This window comes from Nipponia nippon, unplaced genomic scaffold (genome assembly GCF_047370975.1).
Source record: "Nipponia nippon isolate SJK-2023a ecotype South Korea unplaced genomic scaffold, ASM4737097v1 scaffold_6, whole genome shotgun sequence".
Classification (NCBI taxonomy): Eukaryota; Metazoa; Chordata; class Aves; order Pelecaniformes; family Threskiornithidae; genus Nipponia; species Nipponia nippon.
In genome coordinates, this window is record NW_028262380.1 from 32,094,122 (window position 1) to 32,117,285 (window position 23,164).

General features: G+C 34.8%; 1 protein-coding gene across 1 annotated transcript in view; it reads right to left on the minus strand.

Moving 5' to 3' along the window:
* Positions 1 to 430: 430 nt before the first annotated feature.
* The window catches only part of SGCZ (sarcoglycan zeta), a 485,172-nt gene continuing 462,438 nt past the window's right edge, over positions 431 to 23,164 (minus strand). Inside the window, exons 7-9 of the mRNA XM_087736759.1 lie at positions 12,014 to 12,137; positions 887 to 1,025; positions 431 to 751 (exon numbers count right to left, since the gene is read on the minus strand). Of these exons, the coding sequence (XP_087592885.1) occupies positions 630 to 751; positions 887 to 1,025; positions 12,014 to 12,137 (385 nt within the window). The 3' untranslated portion in view covers positions 431 to 629. The remainder of the gene's footprint in view (positions 752 to 886; positions 1,026 to 12,013; positions 12,138 to 23,164) is intronic.

Genomic DNA, 23,164 nt, shown 5'->3' on the forward strand with positions numbered 1-23,164 from the left:
TTTACCCTGTTCTTCTTTTCCAGAAACTGTATGTTCTACTTAAAGCAATTTCTTCACATGCAGTAGCCACAAAAATACTATCTAAGGCCATTCAGATCTGACAAACAGGAGCAGATGTCTTTTCAACTCTGCAAGGTAATATTGCTGAGCACTTCCAAAATTTATCTAGTGTACAAAACCCTAGACTTAGTAGACAAAGAGTAAGAACACACTTTTAAAGAAACCAAACTCAGGGAGGGATTCTGTCTCTTTTTGTGTTAAAAACCATTTACTGAATTTAATTGTTTAGTAAAGCAAGCATCACACAATGCTTCAAAATTTTAAAATTCAGGGATAAAAGTTTACATCCAAAAAGATGAATGGAAAATTGTGCTTTCAGACAGTAAAGTTATTTATCATACAGGGGGAACCAATTCATCTCACCGTCAGATTCTGGGCAAATTTGTTTATGTACTATATATATATATATGTGCAGTTCATATCCAGGTCCTGCAAAAATCTAAAACTATGTGCTTCACTTCATGTAGCAAAGGCACCTGTGTTATTCTCCCTTTTGGACAAAAGGTGATATTATGTTCCAGGTTTCCTGATGAAGAATACATTGATTTCTGAATATCTCATTCCCATCTCTACGTTGAGTGGCAACACAAACCACAAGAGAAGGCAGCGCTGTTTTCCTGCTTACACTGGAAGAAGTTGCTCTGCAGGCCATTTGAAGCGTTGAACTTGTCACAAGGGAAACCGAGCAGAACTGTGAAGCAGAGGGATAGTAACAAAAGGCTATTCTGGTGTGAGGATAAATTGGAGTCATTCTAGCTCCACAAGCAGATGTTGCTACTGGATTGACATGTGGAGCCTGCTCCTGCAGGGGACAGGTAAAGTTTACCATTGGGACAGACGCAGAGCTCATAGATAGTCTGACGAGGAGCTGAAGAACTGGGTGAGGAGGAAGAGGAGGAGGAGGAGGAGGAAAAGGAACCCACTGGTAGATTTCCCAGGCGGATTGTATCTGCGTTTAAAAATATCTACAAGAGGGGGGAAAAAAAAAAGGAGTAAGTAAATTTCATTCTTCATCGTGACATATTTTAAAGACGTGTTTTGAGGCAGTGTCCTGAGTTTTTTAGAAATATATAAAAAAATTAGAAATATTTTATTAGAAGTATTAGAAAGATTATTAGAAATATTAGAAATATATATTAGAAATAATTACTTTTAGAAATAAAAAAGCTGTCAACATTTCTTATTTTTCAACTCTGTGTACTTGTATACCCATTAACACTCATTATTACAGTGTATGCAAATACTTCACCCAACATGTTTATTCAGGTACAAGCAGTGTCATATAAAAACATTCTGACAACATTCTTGAATAGGTTGAATTTTCACTTGTACATCTTATGATTAAAATTTATTCACTCATGGCAGTAGCACATCCTTGCTCCTGAAGAATTTGTATTTTAATAAGTGTGAAGTGATATTAGAGCATATTCCCCAGTGTGTTCCTGTAAGCAGCTGGAAATATGTGCTGAACTGTGCTAAATTGTAGGGGCTTAACAATAGCTACATCCAGAGAATAATTAAACAAGGGTACAGAGTCATACGCACAAAATAAGGAGTTTATTTGACCTAAATTAAGAGGAGAAAAGATTTCAGGTTAAAATTTTATTAAGAAGGTCATCAAGCTATTCCCATTTGTTTCTGAATGTTGAATACAATTAAAAAAATATTGTTTTTTTTTTAATCTCCTTCCATTGGAAATAACATAAGTCAGTATGAGACTGTAAATACCAGTAACGTTCATGAATCTGTATAGAGTTCTGCAATACTTACTTACACTTATGTTACATTTTCAGGGTGTTGAATAAACGATGTAATGAAATTAGGTAGGTAAAGCAGGAAAAACCCATATCTTCTACTGCCACAAACAGACGAGTTTCCAGCTGCTTAAAGTTTATTTTTTATTCATGGAAGGAGTAAATGAGAGCCAAAGTAAGATCAGTCATTACCTCAGGTGCAGACTATGAACTTTAAGAAGACAGGTAACAAATCAAAATGGCTTTAAGCCCTGCAGATAACAGTACGAAGCTTAGGAAAAGATGAGTTCCTTAAATACTTGCTAGTGTTTTTTATAAGTTATTGAAAATCAACAAAGCCAACTTAACACCATTATATCATAATGTTGGCAGTACATGTAAAGAATCTGGGGAGATATGGCATGTATTGCTTTTTTTCTACAGGAAGCAAGTATTATTTTATGATAAAATCAGTGGTATGGGCAGAAAAGCAGCGCAGAAGCACTACTAAGCCTCTGCTGGAGAGAAGTGAAGGAGACAAGGCTGTGAAAAATTTGAGGAGAGAAGACCAGATAAAATCCCATACGAAGACTGATGCACAGTCATGTTACCATTCACAGCAGAAGCATTGTAAATGACTGGGATCATCGAAGGAAATACAGGCTGAAAGTAGGCCAAAACAATATAACCCCCCCATCATTGCGAGTTCTCCAGCTCCCAGAGAAAGATACTGTCATCACTGGGAATTTACACTAAAAGGGACAGAGAGGGAGAATCTCAGAGGCACAGGTGACAACTGCATGGCATGATGCCTGTTTCAGTTCACACCCTGACTGATAGAGGAATTGATTACAAAACTAAAATGCAGAAAATTATTATCTTTGTTCTGTAATTTATATGACAACGGAATGATGTATTTACACATACATACATGCATTGCTGCTTTCAAAGTCCAGTATCATAGACCTGAAATAATTAGGAGTCAAAACACCCACAGAAATAATTTAGATGGAAGAAATGTGGATGGTGTTGGGAACAATTTAATAATATTCTGATAGAATTACAACTGAAAAAAAAGATTACACATGTAAAAACATTCAGCTCAGCTAGGAGTAAATGTGAAAGAACTAAAGCAAGCATAATAAGAAAACAAAATAACAGATGGGGAAAAAAAGAATTTGATAGCAAACTATAAGCTAGGAATTGGTAAAACGTAGGAAGGAAACAAAGGACAATCATCAGTCAGCGGAGTGATGGGTAATAAAAAGTACTCTTTCATTTTTCATATCAAGAATAAATGAAATGTTAACAAGTCCACTATTAATATAGCAATGGTGGACTTAACCATAGTGCGTAAAAATCCAGTAGCATTCAACAGTGTAAACTCTATGTAAGTATAAGTGTATCTTTTATACAGAATAGTGCTCAGTATAGTTCTGTACTTTGAGAAAGATCAAGTATTGATGTCAGAACATGACTGTGATAAAATACTTTCAATTTCAACAGTAACTCAACAGGATATTAAACAGGAGCCAGTAATGTCATATACTTTTAATCAGCAGCTCTTGATAACTTTTAACAAATAGATCTCAAAAAAATCTGAGCAGTCTTTTGGACTTTTAATACTGATTTTCAGTAAGCTCTGATATACTTGGAATATCAAAGAAGATAAGAAAAAGACTATTTCTATGCTTTTTTTTTTTAAAAAAAAATGGAAGCAGGAGATATTAGAATATTATATATGTGATAATAAAAGGCACTTCAGTGTAGAAGACATACATGTAAGAAAATCCAACAACAATACAAGATTAGCTATTTGTACTTTTGACAGAGTGTGTGACTGGCCATTTTAACAGTTTAGCTGCAGTGGTGACAGGGAAGGATCATGAGACATATGTAAACCAAAATTAAATGGGTTCTAAAAGACATATCTTTATTCAAACAAGAATTAACTCAGAACAAATCAGAGGGCATATGTGTCAAGAGCTCTTGAACTTTATTATCTTTTTCCTAGGAGCTCAATATTTTTATGTGTTTGTTTACATCAGGACAGCTACGCTTTTGCACGCCCTCATTGCAGATGTTCTGTAGTGTACTGCTCTAAGACTTTAATCCAGTGGACCTTACTCCAGTGTGCATTACAATACAATGTAGCTCAGTTATTTTGCTCATTAAATTAAATGATCTTTTTAAGCATAGGTGTGCCTGCTTTTCCACTGGTGCTTACAAATGTCACACTGTGATGTAGATCAATCCAGGTTTTTCTGGTGTCATAATCTTGAGCAGTAGCTATCAGGTCCTGTCCCAGCACTCATCCCAGAACATCTGGTGAGCAAAGATAGCAGGGTATGGCATCTGAGAAAAACTGAAGTGGCTTCTTGTGAGGGTGTATCTGCTGCGGTGAGTCTAACAAGCTCTATGCCTTTGCAGAAAGCTGGGAAGGCTGTGCAATTTAAACAGACTATTATAGCTAATCCCTGGGGAAGCCCAAGATGAAGATTAATAAAGATGGTTTAAAGTCAGCATTAAAATCTACTCTGTACATATGCTGTCAAGGTTATAAATGAAAGACTAAATTTACAGATGCAACCTTGCTATCTATTAGTTAAGCAGGGGTCCATATATCTCATCATAGTAGTCCAATACATAAGGAATTTCAGAGGAACATAGTCCATGTTTGAGGATATACCCTCTCCCTTCCTATTATCTGCTAAAGACTGAAATTCATGGCTGAAAAGTCCTCCAACATCAGTAAAACTTAAACTATTTACTGTTTTATGCCGGATGTTATGAGGTGTTTAAAGAGAAAGGAACAAGTGGCAAGACACAAAAACTGAACAGTATTACATTCCTAGGGAACACTGTTGCTAGATGACAGTAGTTAATGGAAGTGCCTGTATACACAGTCTTTCTCTAATCTTTTGTGCTTTGAAAGGTATGAGATAAGCCGTTTAATACTTCATATACATCAAGGCCATGCAAACCCATCATGCTCTTTCTGAGAGTCTCACACCTCAGCAGATAAATAGGCAAGGATAAAAACAAAACTTTTATCCATTCTTGAAACATTGTAGGAGACTGACTGAGAGATTACAAAATGGAAAAGGCAGCAGCTACTCAGAGAAATGCTATTTCACAGAGAGCAGAGCACTGAGCAGCATCATTCCCTCTAAATATTTAAGGTTTAGAAATACTAGATCACTGCTTTGTATTGTGCATCTTAGTGCTGAGAACAATATATTAGCCCTATAATATTTAAAAGTAGACCTGATTTCTGACTAATTAAAGTGGCAAACTGAAACAGCCTGTAGGGCGTGTGATAGGAATGGAAAACTTGTACTCTTTTACATACGTTTTTTGCTAACAGAGATCTGCAAGTCATCTGCTCATCAGACTGTGTTGTTAATCTGAACAGTGAGCTGAAAAGGAAAAGGAAGGCAAGCCAGAAAATATAGATTATCTACAAACCAAAGAACTAAACTGAAAGAGAGAACTTTCAGCGGGCAAGATATAGGCATGAGTTAAAAAATTCCTACAAGCCATTGCACACAGAGAAATGAACCTGCTCTGTATAGAAGTTCTCCACTGGGTCCTTGACTAAGACCTCTCGAGAGAGGAGATGATAGGCTAAGTTGATAAAGACAAATGAAGGAGTTAGGATTTATAAACATTGAAGAACTTTCTGTATTTGTGTACAGTTTGATTAGACAGCTAATTCTACAGAGCTGCAAAGGCATATTTCAGGGCTAATGTAGATAAGTAATGGCAGGAAACCAGAGGAAATGTGGGAGAAAGAAGGAAAGATGAAAGGTTGGTGTTCATCAACCAGTATGAGGAGACTGTAATGACATCTTACTAAATAAACCTTTTGGATTCCCATAGGCTCTTCAGAATTAATCTGAATATATCTGAATTATAACAATGCAAGATTTTGTCTAGTCTTTTTGCTCTTCTGCATATGTTATCAGAAGCATACATACAAAGATGACTATAGATTGGGTCAAGAGACTCAACTATATAATTTTCAATGCCGGTATGTTTTAACATTCAAGGTGAAGATGAACTATAGGATAAATTGCAGTAGTTTAGTTCACATGGGCCATTTCGTCTAACACTTATCTGTGCTTTTGACATTTATTTTAGAACCATTATCTAAACCAGTTTTCATTAAATCTGAAAGATAGTTCTGAGAGAGAGAAAAAAAAAAATCTTAATGGAAAATTAAAATATTAACTTGATAGAATATATACTGTAAAATCTAAACATATGCTGGCACAATATCTGGAATCATATCTGTCATAATGATTAATAGTATTGAGGAACAGTTAAACAGTGAAATGAATGTGATGACTGGGATGAAACTGAATATACTAAATATTCAGAAAAGACCAAAAGATCTAGTACAACCTGTGTATTGAAAATGTATTCTCTACAGGAGTAAGATCAATTGACCGCAAGACAAATGAGACCTTTAGGCCCAAGTGTGGTCTGGTGTGGTGAATGTTCTTTTTCTAAAGATTGTACCTGATACACCTGGACAGAGCCACCCTGGCAAGCTGCTTCTTTTGTCAACATTGCTCCCATTCCCACCTCCATGTTATGCCTGGAACTACTGGAAAGTGAAAGTGATTTGAAAACTAACATATATATATATATCTTAAATATAACATTGCACATTAGTGAAGTGTACAGTTCCTGCTTGAATGGAAGAATTTATGTTTTGACTCCTCAGTACTGAAGTGGTGTTTATAAGAGTTATATTTCATTTTAAGTACACATTTTTGTAAATTAATGTTAAATAAACACAAACATACATTGTAACTTCGCAGTTATAACCCCGGTGTAATTTGTATGGGTGACTACTGAAGCAAGAACTTTCTGGTGTATTTATTTCTATTAAGGAAATCATTTTCAGGGATGATCAAATGGGGTTGCTGTGAATGTTGACCAGCAGAAGTTTACAAGTTCCAGTGCTTATGGAATGCCAATGGTAGTCTCATGCAGAAGAATTCCCAGAATCAAATTCTACGTGATATTGAAGTCTTTGCAAATTCATTCAATCGGGGCAGATGTGACTTCTTTGTGATTTATGTATCCAATCCGGAAATGTATTTGGAATATTTGTGCTTAGTCTACTGACTACAAAAACTTATCAATTAATTACCATTCAAATCAGAACTAGATTAAAATGTGATATTAATGAAAAAATATTTTATTTATATAATAAATTATTCATTGTCACTTCTTTTTCTAATAAAATGGCTTATGGTGTTGGTCTTCAAAATTTGCCCATGAACAAACAGTTCAAAGATGGGTAATGTCACTTAAACCACTTTGCTTTTGTAGTTTGGGAACACTGTATTTTGATTGTAGACTTCTACATAAAAGTGCTTTTTACTATAAATTAACTTATACATTAATAACTGTTTTAAGTCAAAAATGAAAGGTTTTGTTTAAAAATAACATGGCATTTTAACAACTTTAAATAGCTGTCAAAACATCTTAATAGAATTCTTGAAGCCAATAATTAAAAAAGTACAGAAAAATTTGCCTTCATTTCTGCTAATCTCTTTCCTCCCAGACAACAGTGACAAGTCAACTGGTTAATACCATAAAAAAAGGGCTGTGAAAACAAAATGCAGCACACATTTCTTTGACAATTTCAGTGAATAAACAGTGGATCTTTGAGCTCCAGAGCCTGCCATTGCTTATTTTTTATTGAACTCACTCCATCCATATCATTCATTCATTAAATTTTTTTTGCAAACATTTAATCTCAGACAAACGTAACGGCTGAATTGAACTAATCTAGGAAATGTTGTAGCCTTTAGTCAGCCATTCCTCCATAGTCATGGCAAGCAGCTTGCAGAACAAGGTAATTCCATTTCCGTATATTTAGGTAATTCAGGAATTTTTTTTTTTTTCTGTTTCAGAACATAAAAAACATCCACAAAGACCCCACCAAACCCAAAGCTTTAAAATGGTACTGTTAGTTGGGCTTACAAGTGATGATTACTCCAGTTTTACTAAGTATTAATCTCTGTGTTACATACATCTCCTGGACTTAGAGAGAGAACTGGATAGGATTATAGATCAAATGTTAGTACTATATGCATTTGTTAGTCTCTACAAAACAATCTTGGGTGTATGCTTCATAAACTGTGTTGTGCTAAAATGGTAAATATAAACTCGTCCTCTTGTTTGCTACACTGATTTTGAGTAAACTTTGTTAAAGAGTGTTACTCATTTTTAATGTGACAGCTATGTGATGCCTCACCAAGGCATCAGCCTCATTATGCCAGAAACAACCAAACATAGTCTACAAATGGTGTTATGAAGGTGTGTAATTTGACAAGGAAATACAGGGCATAAAGAAGTAAATAGAAAAAAGGTTACAGACAGAGTGACTAATATGAATATGTTTGTAAAAATGAGAAGCCTCTGTGAGTCTTTCTCCTTTCATTTACTTGGCCTTTGATAGTCAACGGGATGCAATGAAAGTGCAGAGCCTAGCTTACATAGAAGTTGCTTGCAAAAATACATAGCAGCTGCACAAGACCTGTAAGAGCTGAGTCTCATTAATAGCCTTCTCCTTCAAAGGGTGATGTATTGTCAAAACCATTAAAATTAGTTGTTAGACCTATGAGTGGACAACATCAAACAATCCTTTAAGCTTGCTATCATTATATGATAACGTGTTTCAGGTTCAATTATAACATATTTTTATGCCTAGCAAAATCTAGTATCTACAGAATTCAAAATTGGCCTGTACTTTTGCACTGTGTTTATATGTGAAAGAAGCAGTAGACAACTAGTAGTCATTGTGCTGAATTTCCAGACAAGAAATGTTCTTTTTCTTCTTATGTGAACGAATAGATTCAGCTAGAGCCTGGAGCTTCACATTTCATTTTCCTTGTAAATGATTGCTGCTTTAAACCATTGGTTATGGTTTATTTATAGAATAATACATAGTTCACAACTAAATGCCAAGCTATAATTGAATCAAAGGATTCTGCTGATGCCTCGACTCATAAGGGTGCAGCTCAAGAGCTTTATAAAGGGCAGCAGAATCTGAGTCTAAATTACAGCCCCCAGTATTCAGTCTGGGATCACGCATTATAATGCGTAATAGGGCTAAAAGGATTATTTTAATACTGCAGTAAATAAAAAGAAAATGTATCAAACAGTGGAATTCAGAATGCTTGCAGAGGCTTTCAGTTTATGATGTAGGAGGCTAGAGATTATACGGCATGAGAAATAAGGCTAGTGGAGAAGTATTTCATAAACACATTTATGTTCTTAAAAAAATATTCTAAAGTTATTCTTAAATAAAAGGAAAATATATGTTTCATAGATTGCTCCACAATAAATTCGTAACATTCTGCTACTGGCTATAACTGGTTGATTCCAGATGCCACATAGCTATTTTCTGGCACAATAGCGCAATAATTATACTATAGAAGGAAAATATTAATTCACATCCTTTGATGATCTTTTGAATAAGCTTACAAACATTAAAAAGCTAAATTTAGTTAACCAGTGTGAGAATAATACAAAAAACTTGTATTTTTTCCAGTACAAAAAATGTCTTATGACAAAAATGGTTCACAGATCCAATTCACACAGACAACATTTTTTTTTTGTGTGAAAGAAACTTGACTGATAAAGCATACGTTTTTAGGCTAAAATGAAGATTATTTTTGACATAGATACTTTGCTTTGTTTTACAATGTATTTTCTTAAAAATGAGTAATGATAAACCCTTTACACTTTTTTCCATACTGTCTGCTAATCTGTGGTGTATCTGTTGGGCTGTAAGCAAGGACACCAATCAATATTTTGTTATGTAGACATTTTATCCATCACATGTTTACCCTGGTTCCTCACACCAGGCTGTAATTAGTCCAGCAATTCCCTCATGTGGCCATAGTAACTTTGCACAACGAGTGATGCTGTGGAAGCTCATTGTATGCCTTCCAAAGTGTTTCTGCATTTTCCTCTTACCCTTTCCAGTGTAAAATATGAAATAGTGGACTATAAAGGCATTGGTCAGACCTCAGGATGGAATTTCTCTGTGGATTTAGGGTACAGTTCTTTATAGATCTTACTGGAATTGCAAGTATTCAAGAGATATATAATAAGACAATAACACACCTTGAACTTAGTCAGATGTAGGTTTACAGAACAGCTCCTTGGAAAAGACTGGGGAAAGGTTGGTACCTTGTTTTCTGATAACTATCAATCTAACATCTCCATGGGAAATCACAGATATGCAAAGTCTTACTTACCATGTAGAGGAATATAATGATTTTTAATACAGAGTTCAGCAAAGTCTGCTTTACACTGGCATTTTTTTCCTACAAGCATTTAATACTGAATTGAATTCCAATTCTGAATAATACATAATATAGTCATTACAACTTTTCTTGGGTTCCCATTTTCAAAATCCAGCTAAGGTCATAAGACATTATTTCCAAAACTACTTTGTCAATAAGTTGTAGTAAATACTTAAGAAAAATTAGAAGTCATGCAATAAACTCACAGTGTTGATATAGAGAAAAATGCCTGATGAATCCACAGATTAAATATTTGTACAAAGCACCACAGAGATACACAATACTAAAAGAAGACATTATAGGTACAACCATTGCTTCAAGGATCATGGGGGACTGAGGAAAGCTAACAGTCTTTCTGTTGTTTTGATATTTTTTTTTTTTTTTCATTTTAATTTGAGTATTACTTTTTCCCTCTGGCAATATCATGAAGGGAAAGAACAAAGAAATACATTCTAGGTGAAAAATTTATGTTAATAAATGTAGGAAACATACTAGATTTGGCCAGGTAGGGATTTATGGAGGGGAAGCAAGAAAGGTTACAGGAAGCTGTAGCCCCTGCAATAAAAACGCCCACAGAAAGGACAAGGGTGATGAAGGACAATATTTAGTATTAAAAGAGGATTAGATTGTCCTTACTGCTAACTTGGCAACTTTAGGGAACAGTAACAAAGACTTCATATTTAGAGAGGTGGTAAGTAAACATGAGAGAAACTCAGAAATAAGATGAGACGTGATATATAAATATTTGAGGCTCTGAATTAGGAAAATACTGTGCTTTAATTATGCAGGACAGATACTTGCATCAATAGAAAAATGTTATCAAAGTAGGCCTTTGATGCAGTATATTGGCCAAAAATGTTCCTGTCTGCATTGTAATGCAAAGAGTGTGAATTGCAGGGGATTATCTGTCACAGATGTGAATGCTGGTTTCGTTTGTTGCTTATTTGGATAGTTTGTAAAGTATCTTGGAACATTTGGTAGAAAATACAAAATACAAACACAAAAGGCAAAAAATTTCTAAAGAGATCCATTCCCAATTAGATATTTACATTAAACAACCCATTTTCCAAAATATGCTGTAACCTGGCAAGTCCCACTGAGAACAATTTGAAAATCTATCCATTTCTCCAAAGTGTCTAATAGAAATCTGAGAGCCTTTGATACCCTTGCACGCGATTTTTAATGTTATATCATTTTAAGGATTGAAGATGAAAGGACTTTCATACCAGTAATCTTTCATGCATTTCTGCAATACATGGATTGCCAACCAAACCAGTGACCCAATTTAAAATTGTTTTCATGAGTTTGCACAGGTCTACCCATGAAGAATCTATACCAAAATCTTTTTATGTCGAGCTGATCACTGAAACAAGACACTGATGAAACAGTACAGTGAACATACTGTTGAAGTACTCTGTCTCTCTTACAGAGAGTTCAAGGAAATAAACCACATGTAGAGCAAATTTGTTAAACCTCTTCATCATGGTTTAATGAAGTATTAATCCAAATTAATCCAGACTTCTCTCTCTTCATTTGTCAGATTCATCCAAAGTAATTTTTTAGCACTATCACTTAGCTGTCTCTGTCTCACAGATATGCTGAAGGACTGGGTAGCTTTTTCCTTGACTCTTAGATCAAAAATAATTCTTATCTATATTAATTTAACTAACATTTTTTTCAGTGTGAATAAAACTTAGCGATTCAAATATTTGCAAAAAGCAAATAAGTATTAATAATTGAGCAAGCTAAACCAAAATTACTTTAACATAGGCAAATTCAGAACACTTCTTGTGATGTTTACCTTGCTGCTGAATAAACTATCCTCACATTGTTTGCATTACGCTGGGCAGAGCTGTAGAACACTTCTCTACTGGCTGAACTTACCTCCCCTTCTGTGGACTGTAAATGCAGTTCTTTCCTACAGGTAGCCTTTAAGTCTCCTGCAGCTGCATTGACTTGCACTCCCCTGGGTGCTTCCATTACCAAAGATCTAGTAGGAGATTCAAGTCTGAAAGACAAAAACAATCACTGAGAAAAGATGCACTGAATCAAGCCACCCAGCCCCAAAACCCACAATGCATGTAGATATAAATGTATTTTGAAAGGTAAAGAAGCAAAAATGAGTTATACGTGTGATTCTCTCACTATTCTTTATGGCCTGGAGAAAGACAAAAAAAAAGTATGTTTTTAAATCTATTCCTATTTAAGACAGCATGTAAGCATATACTGATATAAGCCTGTCTGCTTAGTGATGCTTTCTGACATTAGTACCTAATTTACTTGACTGTACTAATACTGAAATATGGGTACTTAAGAATCCACACGGGTCTGTGAATGCTTCTGTAATGACACGTTAATAACTAAAGTCTGCTTAGTGACTGATGACAAATGTTCAACTAAATAAAAAGAAAGCAAAACACTTAAAAAGTTTTAAATAATGATGTAAAACTGATTAGAATGACTTTGCCTTCACAGGCTCGTTCATATTTCGGGTAGGTGTAGCAGCATTATGTATGAAGAAGAGAGGAAAAGAAAATCTGTTATGTCTCTATTATTGTGGGGGTTTTGCACGCTTTTTCTGTTCTGCAAAATACTCGTTATGCTCTTTAACCCTGTTATAATAGGGTTAAGACGCATATCACTGGGTCTTGGTATCTTTCCTCAAAGCAACTATTGTTCTTCTACTGTCAGTCTTACCATTTCTCTCTACCCTATACTCAAGATCCTCCATCAACCTTAATGCAGAACTATGATACTTTCTTAGCTATGTTATGTCACAGTATTGTACAGGTTTCTCTTGAAAGGGAAGTACTAATGCAAGGATTTCGTAGAAGTCGTGCTCACACACTGAATAGGAAGGATGATTGGATGAAAACTGTATTGAACTAGGAAACAAAAATTTGGATTCAGCTGTTGTGTTCACACAACAGTGGTTGTGTTCAGCTCTAGACTTATTGCATAGCCCCGTTAAGAGGGAGACAAAACTTTTAGTCTATTTATATCCCAATAATATAATGACAGAACATAGTTCCACTTTACCTGAACAAAGGCTTTTTGTAAGATGAAATATATTAATGATAGAAATGTCTAGAATGAGTAGCTTGAAGAAAACATTGTATGTCCCTCTTCAACAAATTGTATTTTGAGTATTAGGTCACATCCATCCAGAAATGTAATGAGGTACTAGATGTATAAAGGAAAGAACAGTTTGACAAAGAATTTGCTACAGAAACGCCAAATGAAAGAACTGTCAAGCAAAGAGAATTTCAGTGTATTTCAACTATTGATTTTTTTTTAAGTGTACAGAATAGCGATGGACTATCATTTTGAAACCAAAATACCACATTTGCATACAAAGTCACTGAGATGGTGTCTGTGAAACATTTCTGCTTGTTACATGTCACTGACACTCAATAGGGAAAGGAGGGGAAAAAAAAAAAAAAAGAAAGCAATTATTTGGCAACACAAAATGAAGCTATTAAAAGCAAGTGTCCACATAGAGGAAAACACTATTTGTCGCTACCTATATAAAAAAGCATACATAGGATAGATATTAGATAGAAGCACTAGAAAAATCTCTTTTTCTGTTAGTGCTAAGCCATTTTCTTTCATTTTTTTTGACTCTCTGTCGGGAGAAATTAATAGAAGGTTCTGCGGTTCTTTGTACCAGGGAAGAATCTAAATATCATGAATTATTTAATCATGTACATCAGTGTCTTTCAGGTGGTGGTTTTTGAACTTCTGATGGCTATAAGACAGCAGAAAAAGAGCTTCCAAAACCTTTTAGAAACCATATAAACTATAAAGTTTAGAAATTAGGTTTTCAAAAGTACTCTGTTGCCTTAGTGAGGTTTTACCTTGAATGTAAAAGGAAACTGAATTGTATAAATGTTAAATGATTGGATACTTCCATTCCATATTTTTCAGAAGCATATTTTTGCGATTTATAACCTACTTTCCAGGGATATTAACATCTTGCAGTGGTTTCAGTTGCCATTTCATAATCATGAAGACAAAAGTGCTCTTAACTACATTTATTGCATTGAATTGATGGGTATTAGCAAAGTCAGAAATATTTCTTGTTTCATAACAAAAAAGCCACTCTCAGACCTGACTGAAATTTTTCAGCAGGTGGACAATAAAAATTTATTTAGGAATAACTTTCAAGAAACTATGATTCTGTTTGAAGAATAAACTTTTTTTTTCCTAAAACACATGACAGTGTATAGGTCAGAGTTGTTTTGTCTAGTTTCATTGCTGTTTTTCATGAACTACATTAACATAAATGACTTCCAGTTTGTCTAAAATGAATACATTTGGGCAATTAATTTCTGAATTTGAGAAGAAGTTGTTAATATCAGCCATCTACACACTGTGGAGAAGAAATTTCTTTTTCAGACAATAGATTTTTTTTTGCAGTTTCCTGAAATCAAATAATGTGGTAGAAATGTCAATGAATGGCTGACGATCTGCAGAGTAGTTTTTAAAACACCACCTATCTATTAGTAAAATTGAATGCCCAAATCTGTTTTACAGTTACTAATTTACTTTTCTTATTATTCTTCAGATGATCTACATCTGAAAAGTGACTTATCTGAGCAATCTGCAGCATGTTCCTGGAAATGCAAAAGTCTATACACATAGAGATTACTTCCTCAATGTTTTGAGATAAATTATGTTTGATATGCAGCTGCTTTATAATATTTTTTTTGTCATATTTCTGACAGCTTTAATCTCTATTTTAAACTTATTGTAACACTCCACATTGTAATACACATCCCTCCAAGGAAAAGTGCATTATTAAAATAGCACATCAAGAATTTGCTTTCCTTTCAGATTTACCAATGGCCTGTCACAGTGGCATTGACATCTATGAGTGAATCCTATTCATATAATTTAATTTTTCTTTCCCAAACAACAAACAGCTATGATGGAGAAGGTAACTACTGCTATTATTAGAGAGAAACTACAACACTGTAGGAAAGACAAAGAGTTTTTTAAAAATATGTTTTTAAACAATATAATCTGTCAATTTGCTATATGTGATGTAGACAGATGATCTATCCAGAGCAGAGAAGGACTTTTTTCTTTTTAATTATCAATGGTTAATTTGTGAAAAAAGATAAGCTTCAGAGGATCAAAGCTATATGAATTTGAGTTGAATTCATTAAAGAATTATTGCTAAAAAAGGAAACTTTTCAAATATCTTGACTATGTTCCTTTGAAGGTATTAAAATATTTCTCATTAGAAATGCAGAAACATTTATTCATCATTTGGTATTTTCTGTTTACAAGCTGACCTAGATTGTGTTAGAGAAAAATAATTTTAAAAATTAACCCAAAGATTTCATTTTGTGTTTTAAGAAATATTTTAGATTTACCTCTTGCATATCCCTCATACTCACGTGGGATATAATTTATCTATGTTAATTTTGTTCTGTTGGCTAACAGAAGGTATTTCCTAAAATAGAAGGAAACAGAAGATTCCCCTGTGCAGATGTGAATAATTTATTTGCTTTGTGTCTATTTAAGCAGTGGATCCAACCCATAGTAAAACAACTGATATGAACCTCTACCAATCTGGAATTTGTATTCAAAACAGGGGATTAAAAAATATGCTGTCAACTAGAGATCGCACATGTAAAGCATGTATTAATTTCCCCTTTACTAGGATCTTTACACTGGGAGGTCAAGAAATACTTCAATATTTCCAAGTATTTAACTTTTATATATCACAGTCTTGCCAACATATGTTGTTGTGGCTTTTTTCAGTTAGCAGAGGAATCCTGTTATTAAAAGTTTTGCAAATGTAAAACCAATGGAAAATCTACACAGTAACTTGGTAACCTTTTTGTAGAATTCTATATATTAAAATAATTGTGACATCTATCTTGCTGCCTGTGCGTAAAGAGTTGTGGCAGTCTGGGGCTGCAGAGAGGTAACATACACAAAGAGGAAAAGGGAAGGCAAATGGATGTGCCAAGCCCCTCTCTATCCCTCTTCCTACTTCTTCCTTGTAAACAAGCACTCCCAACCCAGAAACCCCACAGAATGCAGGGCCTTCCTCTTCCACAAGTGAAACCATTTTGTTCCAAATTAGAATTAAGAATTTTTTAAAATATAATTTTGAAAATGTTGTTTTCTAGAAACATCAAACAATTTTAAATATATATTCTTTCAAGTTCTATTATTATGAAAAGAACAGCTGGCTGTCCTGACACTCAAGAAAACTGATTTCAAGAGTCCTCCAGTAGAGACCAAGAGTCCTTAAAAGAGTCCACTGAACACTGATAGTGCTAGATAAAATTAGGGTTTCCTTTCAGCCCATTTCCTAGAAGTCAGGTTGCAAACTCAAGTAGCATCCATAAAGAATAACCAGGGACTTTTATGATCATGGTGACAAAAAAACCTCCTGGAAGCCTTTTTTTAACGTATTGTAACTATTCAAACAGAGGATTCTTGATTAGCTGCATTTGACATCACAGTGGGAATGCTATGAAAATAAAATTAGTATTCACCCATTTCAGTCTCATTACTTACACTATTTACAAGGGTATACATGCTCTTTTTAACATATATAAAAAAGTATCTAAAAATCTCTTTTTGATACATTTACATGTACATGTGCATGTATCAAAATGTGCACCTCTGCAAGATGCATATGAATCATTGCCAGAATAGTTATTTTTCCTGAAGCTTGTTGTATTCCAGCTGATGTTTTTAAGCAAATGCTTATATTTTCAGGATTTTTTTTTTTTTAATTGAAATGCAAGCGTAAATGTGCAGGTCTCATGAATCCTTAATATCAGATATGTTTTACCAAGAAGCAAAATTCTCATATATTCATGTGAAGGTCTCTGATTTATGTGGGAACCTAACCTTTAAGGGCAGAATTCGCCTCTGTATTTTGCGACTTCACAACACTAGTCTTAAGTAAGATAAAGTTAAATAAATGCTTTATGGAATAGGTAATGGCCTAAACCAGCAAATATTAACATGACTTTTTTTTTTTTTTTTCAAATATCCAATTTTGCAACTCATGAACAATAAACTTAAATAAAGAGGAAACTTTCTTGACCTAAATCAGAACAGTAGAATGGCATTCAGTATAGCATTTCATGTTATGTTCATGCTCTGAATGTCACTGACTTTGGCATGTGTCAGCATGCCCTTATTATATCTCCTGAAATTCTCATTAACCCAGAAATCACCTCACTGGGCTCAAATCTGAGTTCTAATTGCCCTGTACATGCCACTGTTTGCAGTTCAGTGGGTCTGCATTATCATAGTGACACTTGAAACAACTGAGTATTTTAATGTTATTTGACATAGGTGATAAATCAGAAAAACAATTTCCCCACATAGGGAAATAAAGGATCTCTTCTGAGAATATAAAAAATACTAGTTACCCAAAAGATTCCCCTTCCCATAATCTTCCTTACTTTTGTTCTGACCTGAAACCCCTCCTACACGTGCCCTGTCACTCCGCTAAACATCCTTACATGAAGTTTATTTTTTTTCCAGAAATAGCTCCATTATCTGAGCTGTCTTTCAGAATATATTTTCTTAAAATAGAAATCTATGTTGTCAGAAAAAGATTGAAGCAACATGCCCACAGATAACGCTCAAGTGGCTGTCAAGAGTGAGATCTGAACACAAAGTGCCTGGGGGAGACTGAAGAGTCAAACTGGGCTCTTTGAATGACTAGAAACACATGAGAACTGGTTGACATAAAATCTCAGTTTTGAAAACCATTAGCTTCCTGTGATTAGGAAGTGATGGTCCAGACTACCTGTAATCTTCTAATGATATTTTCAATATTGTTTCCCTAAAGGTCCTTAAGCTGATATAAACGGATATATTTCAGCTGAGATACACTGCGACACTGGTTTTGATCCACATCTTGAGGAAACTGCATCTTGTGGAAAATTATTCTGCTGAAATTCCTTTAATAGGTCTGCTTCAACCTCTGCAGATTAAGCATAGCAGAGAGCTTGGAATATACTCTCCAGTGGCTCACACTTGGACTGTATCTAAATAGTCCAAGAAGAAAACAGCCCATTCAAAAAAAAAAAAAAAAACAACAAAACCAAAAAAACCAACCCAAAATCAGAAAAGGTTTGGTGAGTTTACTTTCAGTCACTTTTTTTAGCAAGCACCATTTCAAGAAAGAACTAGAGAGAGATTTTTTTTACCTCTGCAATACAAAATAGAGTGGTAGATTATGAAGAAGCCAAATAGCTTTTTTCTTTCTTTTTGGCAGTGAATTCTATCTTGAAATACAACTGAGGATAGAATGAAAATTGCAGGATAAGACATGTAAAATCACTCATTCTTCTCCACTGCTTAGGCTACCTCTGGAGTTCTCTGTATAATTATAGATATAAGCAATAGGAGCTGTTTTGTGGACTATGGAACTAATAGTTTTTTAAACTCATGTACTCCCTGTAACTATCCACCACACAACCCCCCATCCTCTGAACCTCCTTTTTCTTATACCCAGATTGTATGAGCTTCAGATCCTTTGTCTGGCTCCAACATGGTGCTAGGACAAGAACCCAAACCATACCCTCTGCACCCACAACCACAACACTGCTTGAAACTCCATGTCCTCTGCGCACTATAACCACGTCCTAACCGTGAAGCAACATATGTCAGAAGTTGAGGATAGTCTGAAGCCATGAGTATACAAATGGCTAAACTGACAGCAGTAAACACTAATAATTTTCTGTTAGCTTCTGTAGTTAGGCACTTGTTTGCAGAAAACACATAGAAACTTAAGGATCTTTTGCCTTTCTATCAAATACGGATGAAATTGCCCAGCTGCTTCACAAATTATCAGGGAGATGAGGGGAGAGAATAGATAGACAGAAAAGTTAAGAAGCCTTGTTTTCTTGGGAAAGTGGCTAAAGAGTGGCATAGAAAATGGAGATACTCCTGGGAAGGGGAAAAAGAACAACTAGAGTGAAAAAATCTCTGGGGAGAAATTTAGTACAAGGAAAGAATAAGGAAATTAAATGTCGCTCAAATGAAAAAAAAAAAATAGCTCTTTTTATCCTTGCAGTAGTAAGACTATTCACCTAAAATCATAAGAAAGACAAGAAATGAAAATATTATGGATGTTACAGCAGCATTACTTGGCCTTAATGATATATAGTACAAGTTTTATGGACTATAAGTAGTATATCAAATCACATTTCATCAGAAAAACTACACCAAAAAGGAGTATGCAGGTGTGGTGGAACAAGACTGTATTTGATTTAGAGTCCAAAGCATTTCAGAAATGAGTTCTGGCATCAATAACATCAGCCCCTAGGCATCAAGGACTGTTCAATTTCCATTAGAAAGTAGTCCAACACTTCTATCTGGAATATCTGTGCAAATGAAATACTTGAACAAAGCATGTGCTTTCATATCTAGTCCTAGGCTGGAACTACGTGGAACTAGAATTTCTTGAACGCAGAGCAGCAGCTTGAGTCTGGAAGCGGTGTAACAGCTCTGGGGCAATCTCAGATGCAACGAGCCCTGCTGGAGCCAAGAGCATGCAGCAGTACACTGCTGAAAACCCTGAGCATCTCCCCGTGGCACTCTGAGCACCTCTGCTGGTCACAGCTGCTGGTAGACCTGAGCAGGCTTCATGTAAAGAAAGATCCTCAGCTGCCTTGACACTAATCTGCAGAGTGTAAAGTTTCCTTGTCTTCCATTAACTCAGCACTGTGCAAATGCTTTCTATTGCTCCAAGCTTCACACAGGTTCTGAGATAGGATTCATTGGATATTATATTTACACTCATAACCCTGTTAGCCTGAGACAGCTATGCTTGGAACCCATCTGTGTGTTCCTGAAACCATGGCATGGCATAATCATAAAGCAAACATAATCCAGTCACTGGTAATAAAGAATTTTAGTTGTCCTGTTGTTCCTTTTTGAAGGCTATTCCAGAACCTCTTGCATTTGAGAGGCAGAATGATAATTTCTATCTAATATTTCATCCAATATTTACCATCATACTGTTGAGTTTCACAATATTCTTATTCTAGTGCTCAAGATCTTCTGATTGCCAGTGCTTCCAAACCTGTGTACCTCTGTCTAGCACAAAGAGAGTTATTAAAACTGGAAATAAGATCAGTCCTGAAGAAATTCTCCCTACAATCTCCTTCCAGGCTGAAGGAGGGATTTGAACAATACATGCTTATTATATACCACTTAAAATTACTAGAGCCTTTAAAATTAAATTAATTAAATTAATTAAAATACTAGAGCCTTTTCCCTTCTCCAATGTCAAATATAATGATTGTCACTGAACACTAAAGCAAATTATTCTTTCAGTTTAAGAGCCGTACCTAGTTACCTTTTGTTCCTACTATGTCCTATCTGCATAGTAATTATAACCTTTTATTACTGGCTTTCTTCTCTATTTATTTCGATGTCTTTTATTTTTCAATATATATAAAAGCATATATATATATATGTAAAAAAAGAAACTTGACTTTTGGCAATTTCTCAAATTTTTACTACACCCATCTCTATTTATGTATGAACATGTATGTTAAAAAAAACATAGGGATAAGGCTAAGCAAAGAAGTTTCTGTCCCTACACATGCCCAAACACTGAAATAAATATTTAAACACCAAATACAAATTCTGAAAGCATAAACAGTATTACTTCATTAAAAAAGATAAAATAAATTATACTTCATTAAAAAAGAATACTGAGAAAGTAACTAGAACCTGACATCATTAAAAGAGCATAGGAAGGAAACTGGTTTGTTTTACTCTTCTGTATCTTCTCCCTTTTGATGATGTTTCGTTTGTTATTTGATTTCTGGGTAAAATAGATGAACAGAGTCCCAGTGCTTTTGTTACTCTCAGCTTGCTCAGACAACTAACAAGTTAATGTCAAGATTCCTTTCTGATGCCTTCTCTGGCTCCAGGCTTTAATAGAATAGATATTTTGCCCTATTAGTAAACCAACCCTTCAATGCCACGAAAGATGGCTCTCACAAACCATCAGGCAACTCTGAGTGAAACAGCCCCCTTGCGCAAGATCTGTGTATTTTTAATTCTTCTCAGACGTAAAATAGGATCCTACTAGCTTGGATGGTTCCTTGCTGCTTGATCAACTTTCATCTCATTATGCCCAGCATTAGCTTGCAGGATTAGCTGATAGTCTAACCTGGTATGCGAGGTTTGACATAGAAGAGAAAAAAACCTATTAAATTTGATCTTGCAGTTATCCCCAGAGAACAACAACAAATTAATTTACCCCCTTATTAAGGAGGTTATGGAGGGCAAAGCTATCTGCATTTCACTACTGTTTGCCTCTTTTCTGCATGGATATTACCTATTAGTGCACCATGTTTTAATGCACTATTAGCCTAAAACCAATATTTGGGAACCTATTATATTGGCAATATAGTCTTCCTAACTGTGTTCCTGTGAGAAAAAGTGGTGAGAGAAATATGAAGATTAAATTATTAAGATATAATTAATTTTCCTGATTCTAAGGCATGATTCTTTTATGCTGCTTATCCCAGCTAATGAAGGTCAGCTTTAATTAGTTTTTGGGATTTGACACAAAAGGGTTTACCAGCTTTCACAAAGGATTGTATAAAAACATTTTCTGAAAGTAAAACCTCACTAGCTATTATTTGACCATGTAAGACAGGAGAAAGATGTGATCAAAGTGGTTGGGCATATAGGAAGGAATTATTTTAAATCTCAACTAAATTTTGTTTTTACACAACACATTTTTATTAGCAAATATTACAGCTGTTTCTCTGCCTGAAGACCTCAAAATCTGCCTATAGAACAAAGAGTGGCTGAGGCAAAGTTTAGATATGTGAAGCTAATATTAATCTGACTTTGTCTTTTTGGGTCCCTATCCAGAGTAGATGGAGCTAAAATCCCAAGAGTTTTGGGACAAACACTATGAGCCTTGTGGGTATCAAATTCTTAGTTGAAATTTTATAGTTCAGTTTCATTCCCAGTAATCAAGGTGTTCAGAATTCCACTTTTTAAATTCAGTAATGAATTGCTTTACATATCCAAGGTTATGAATAGTTTTCCAGCATCTTTTTTTGGAGGGGAAAAAAAAACCCAACCCAATATTATTTAAATATAGTCATAGCTTGATGTCTGAGGTTTATTACTTGACCACAAATACATATTCCAACATGAAAAATATGGGATCATTTATATTTTAATTAACAATCTAATGTAAATTCTTTTATCTTTCAGTCCTGTATACAAGTATTCTCATAGCCTAATATATTTGCATTTATGCACTGCAACTTGCTGTCAAACTGCAATCACCTGTGTCCACTGAAAAAAATTAACTTTAATGTCAACTCAGCAAACTCTCTACTCTCCTATGTTACCACTAATTTCAGAAGTCCAAAGGTGGAAGGATGTGGCATTTGAAAAATACTCTACATCAGTTTAGGACTGCCAGTATGGTATACTTTGGCTAAGTTTACATTAAAACATTAAAAAGTGCTAGGACCCAGGCCAGACCACTGGAACTCAATCATCTATGCAGCTAAACAGTCACTGGCATACTTGAGAGTCAATTGGGATTCAGTTACAATTCTCCCAAACAATTTGCAGGCACTATTTGGAGGGTAGCATGAGTCAAAGACATTCCCCCTCAGCATTTACAATGCAGCTATTCTGTTTTAGAGGATAAAATGCTTTTACAATGTCAATGTAGTTGTATCAGTTGGGCCTCAGGCCAGAAAATTGGTTCTGGTATTGTTTTGTTTCTGTGACAGAGGTAGCTTCTGAGGCCACAGGGAAATGTCATATTAGGGTTGTTGACCTATTTGTTTGGGCACATTTAGCAAACAATCATCTAAATGATAAATCACTGCTTTCTGACAACATTTTTTAAATTAGCAAAAAAAAAGCCAATATTGGGGGGAAAATGAATGCAGGGCGTGAACTTAAAAAAAAAAACCAAACAACCTTTTTTCTTAAATCATTTGAAATAAGATTAAAAGGCATATGGTAACTGGAATTTTAAAAGGGATATAC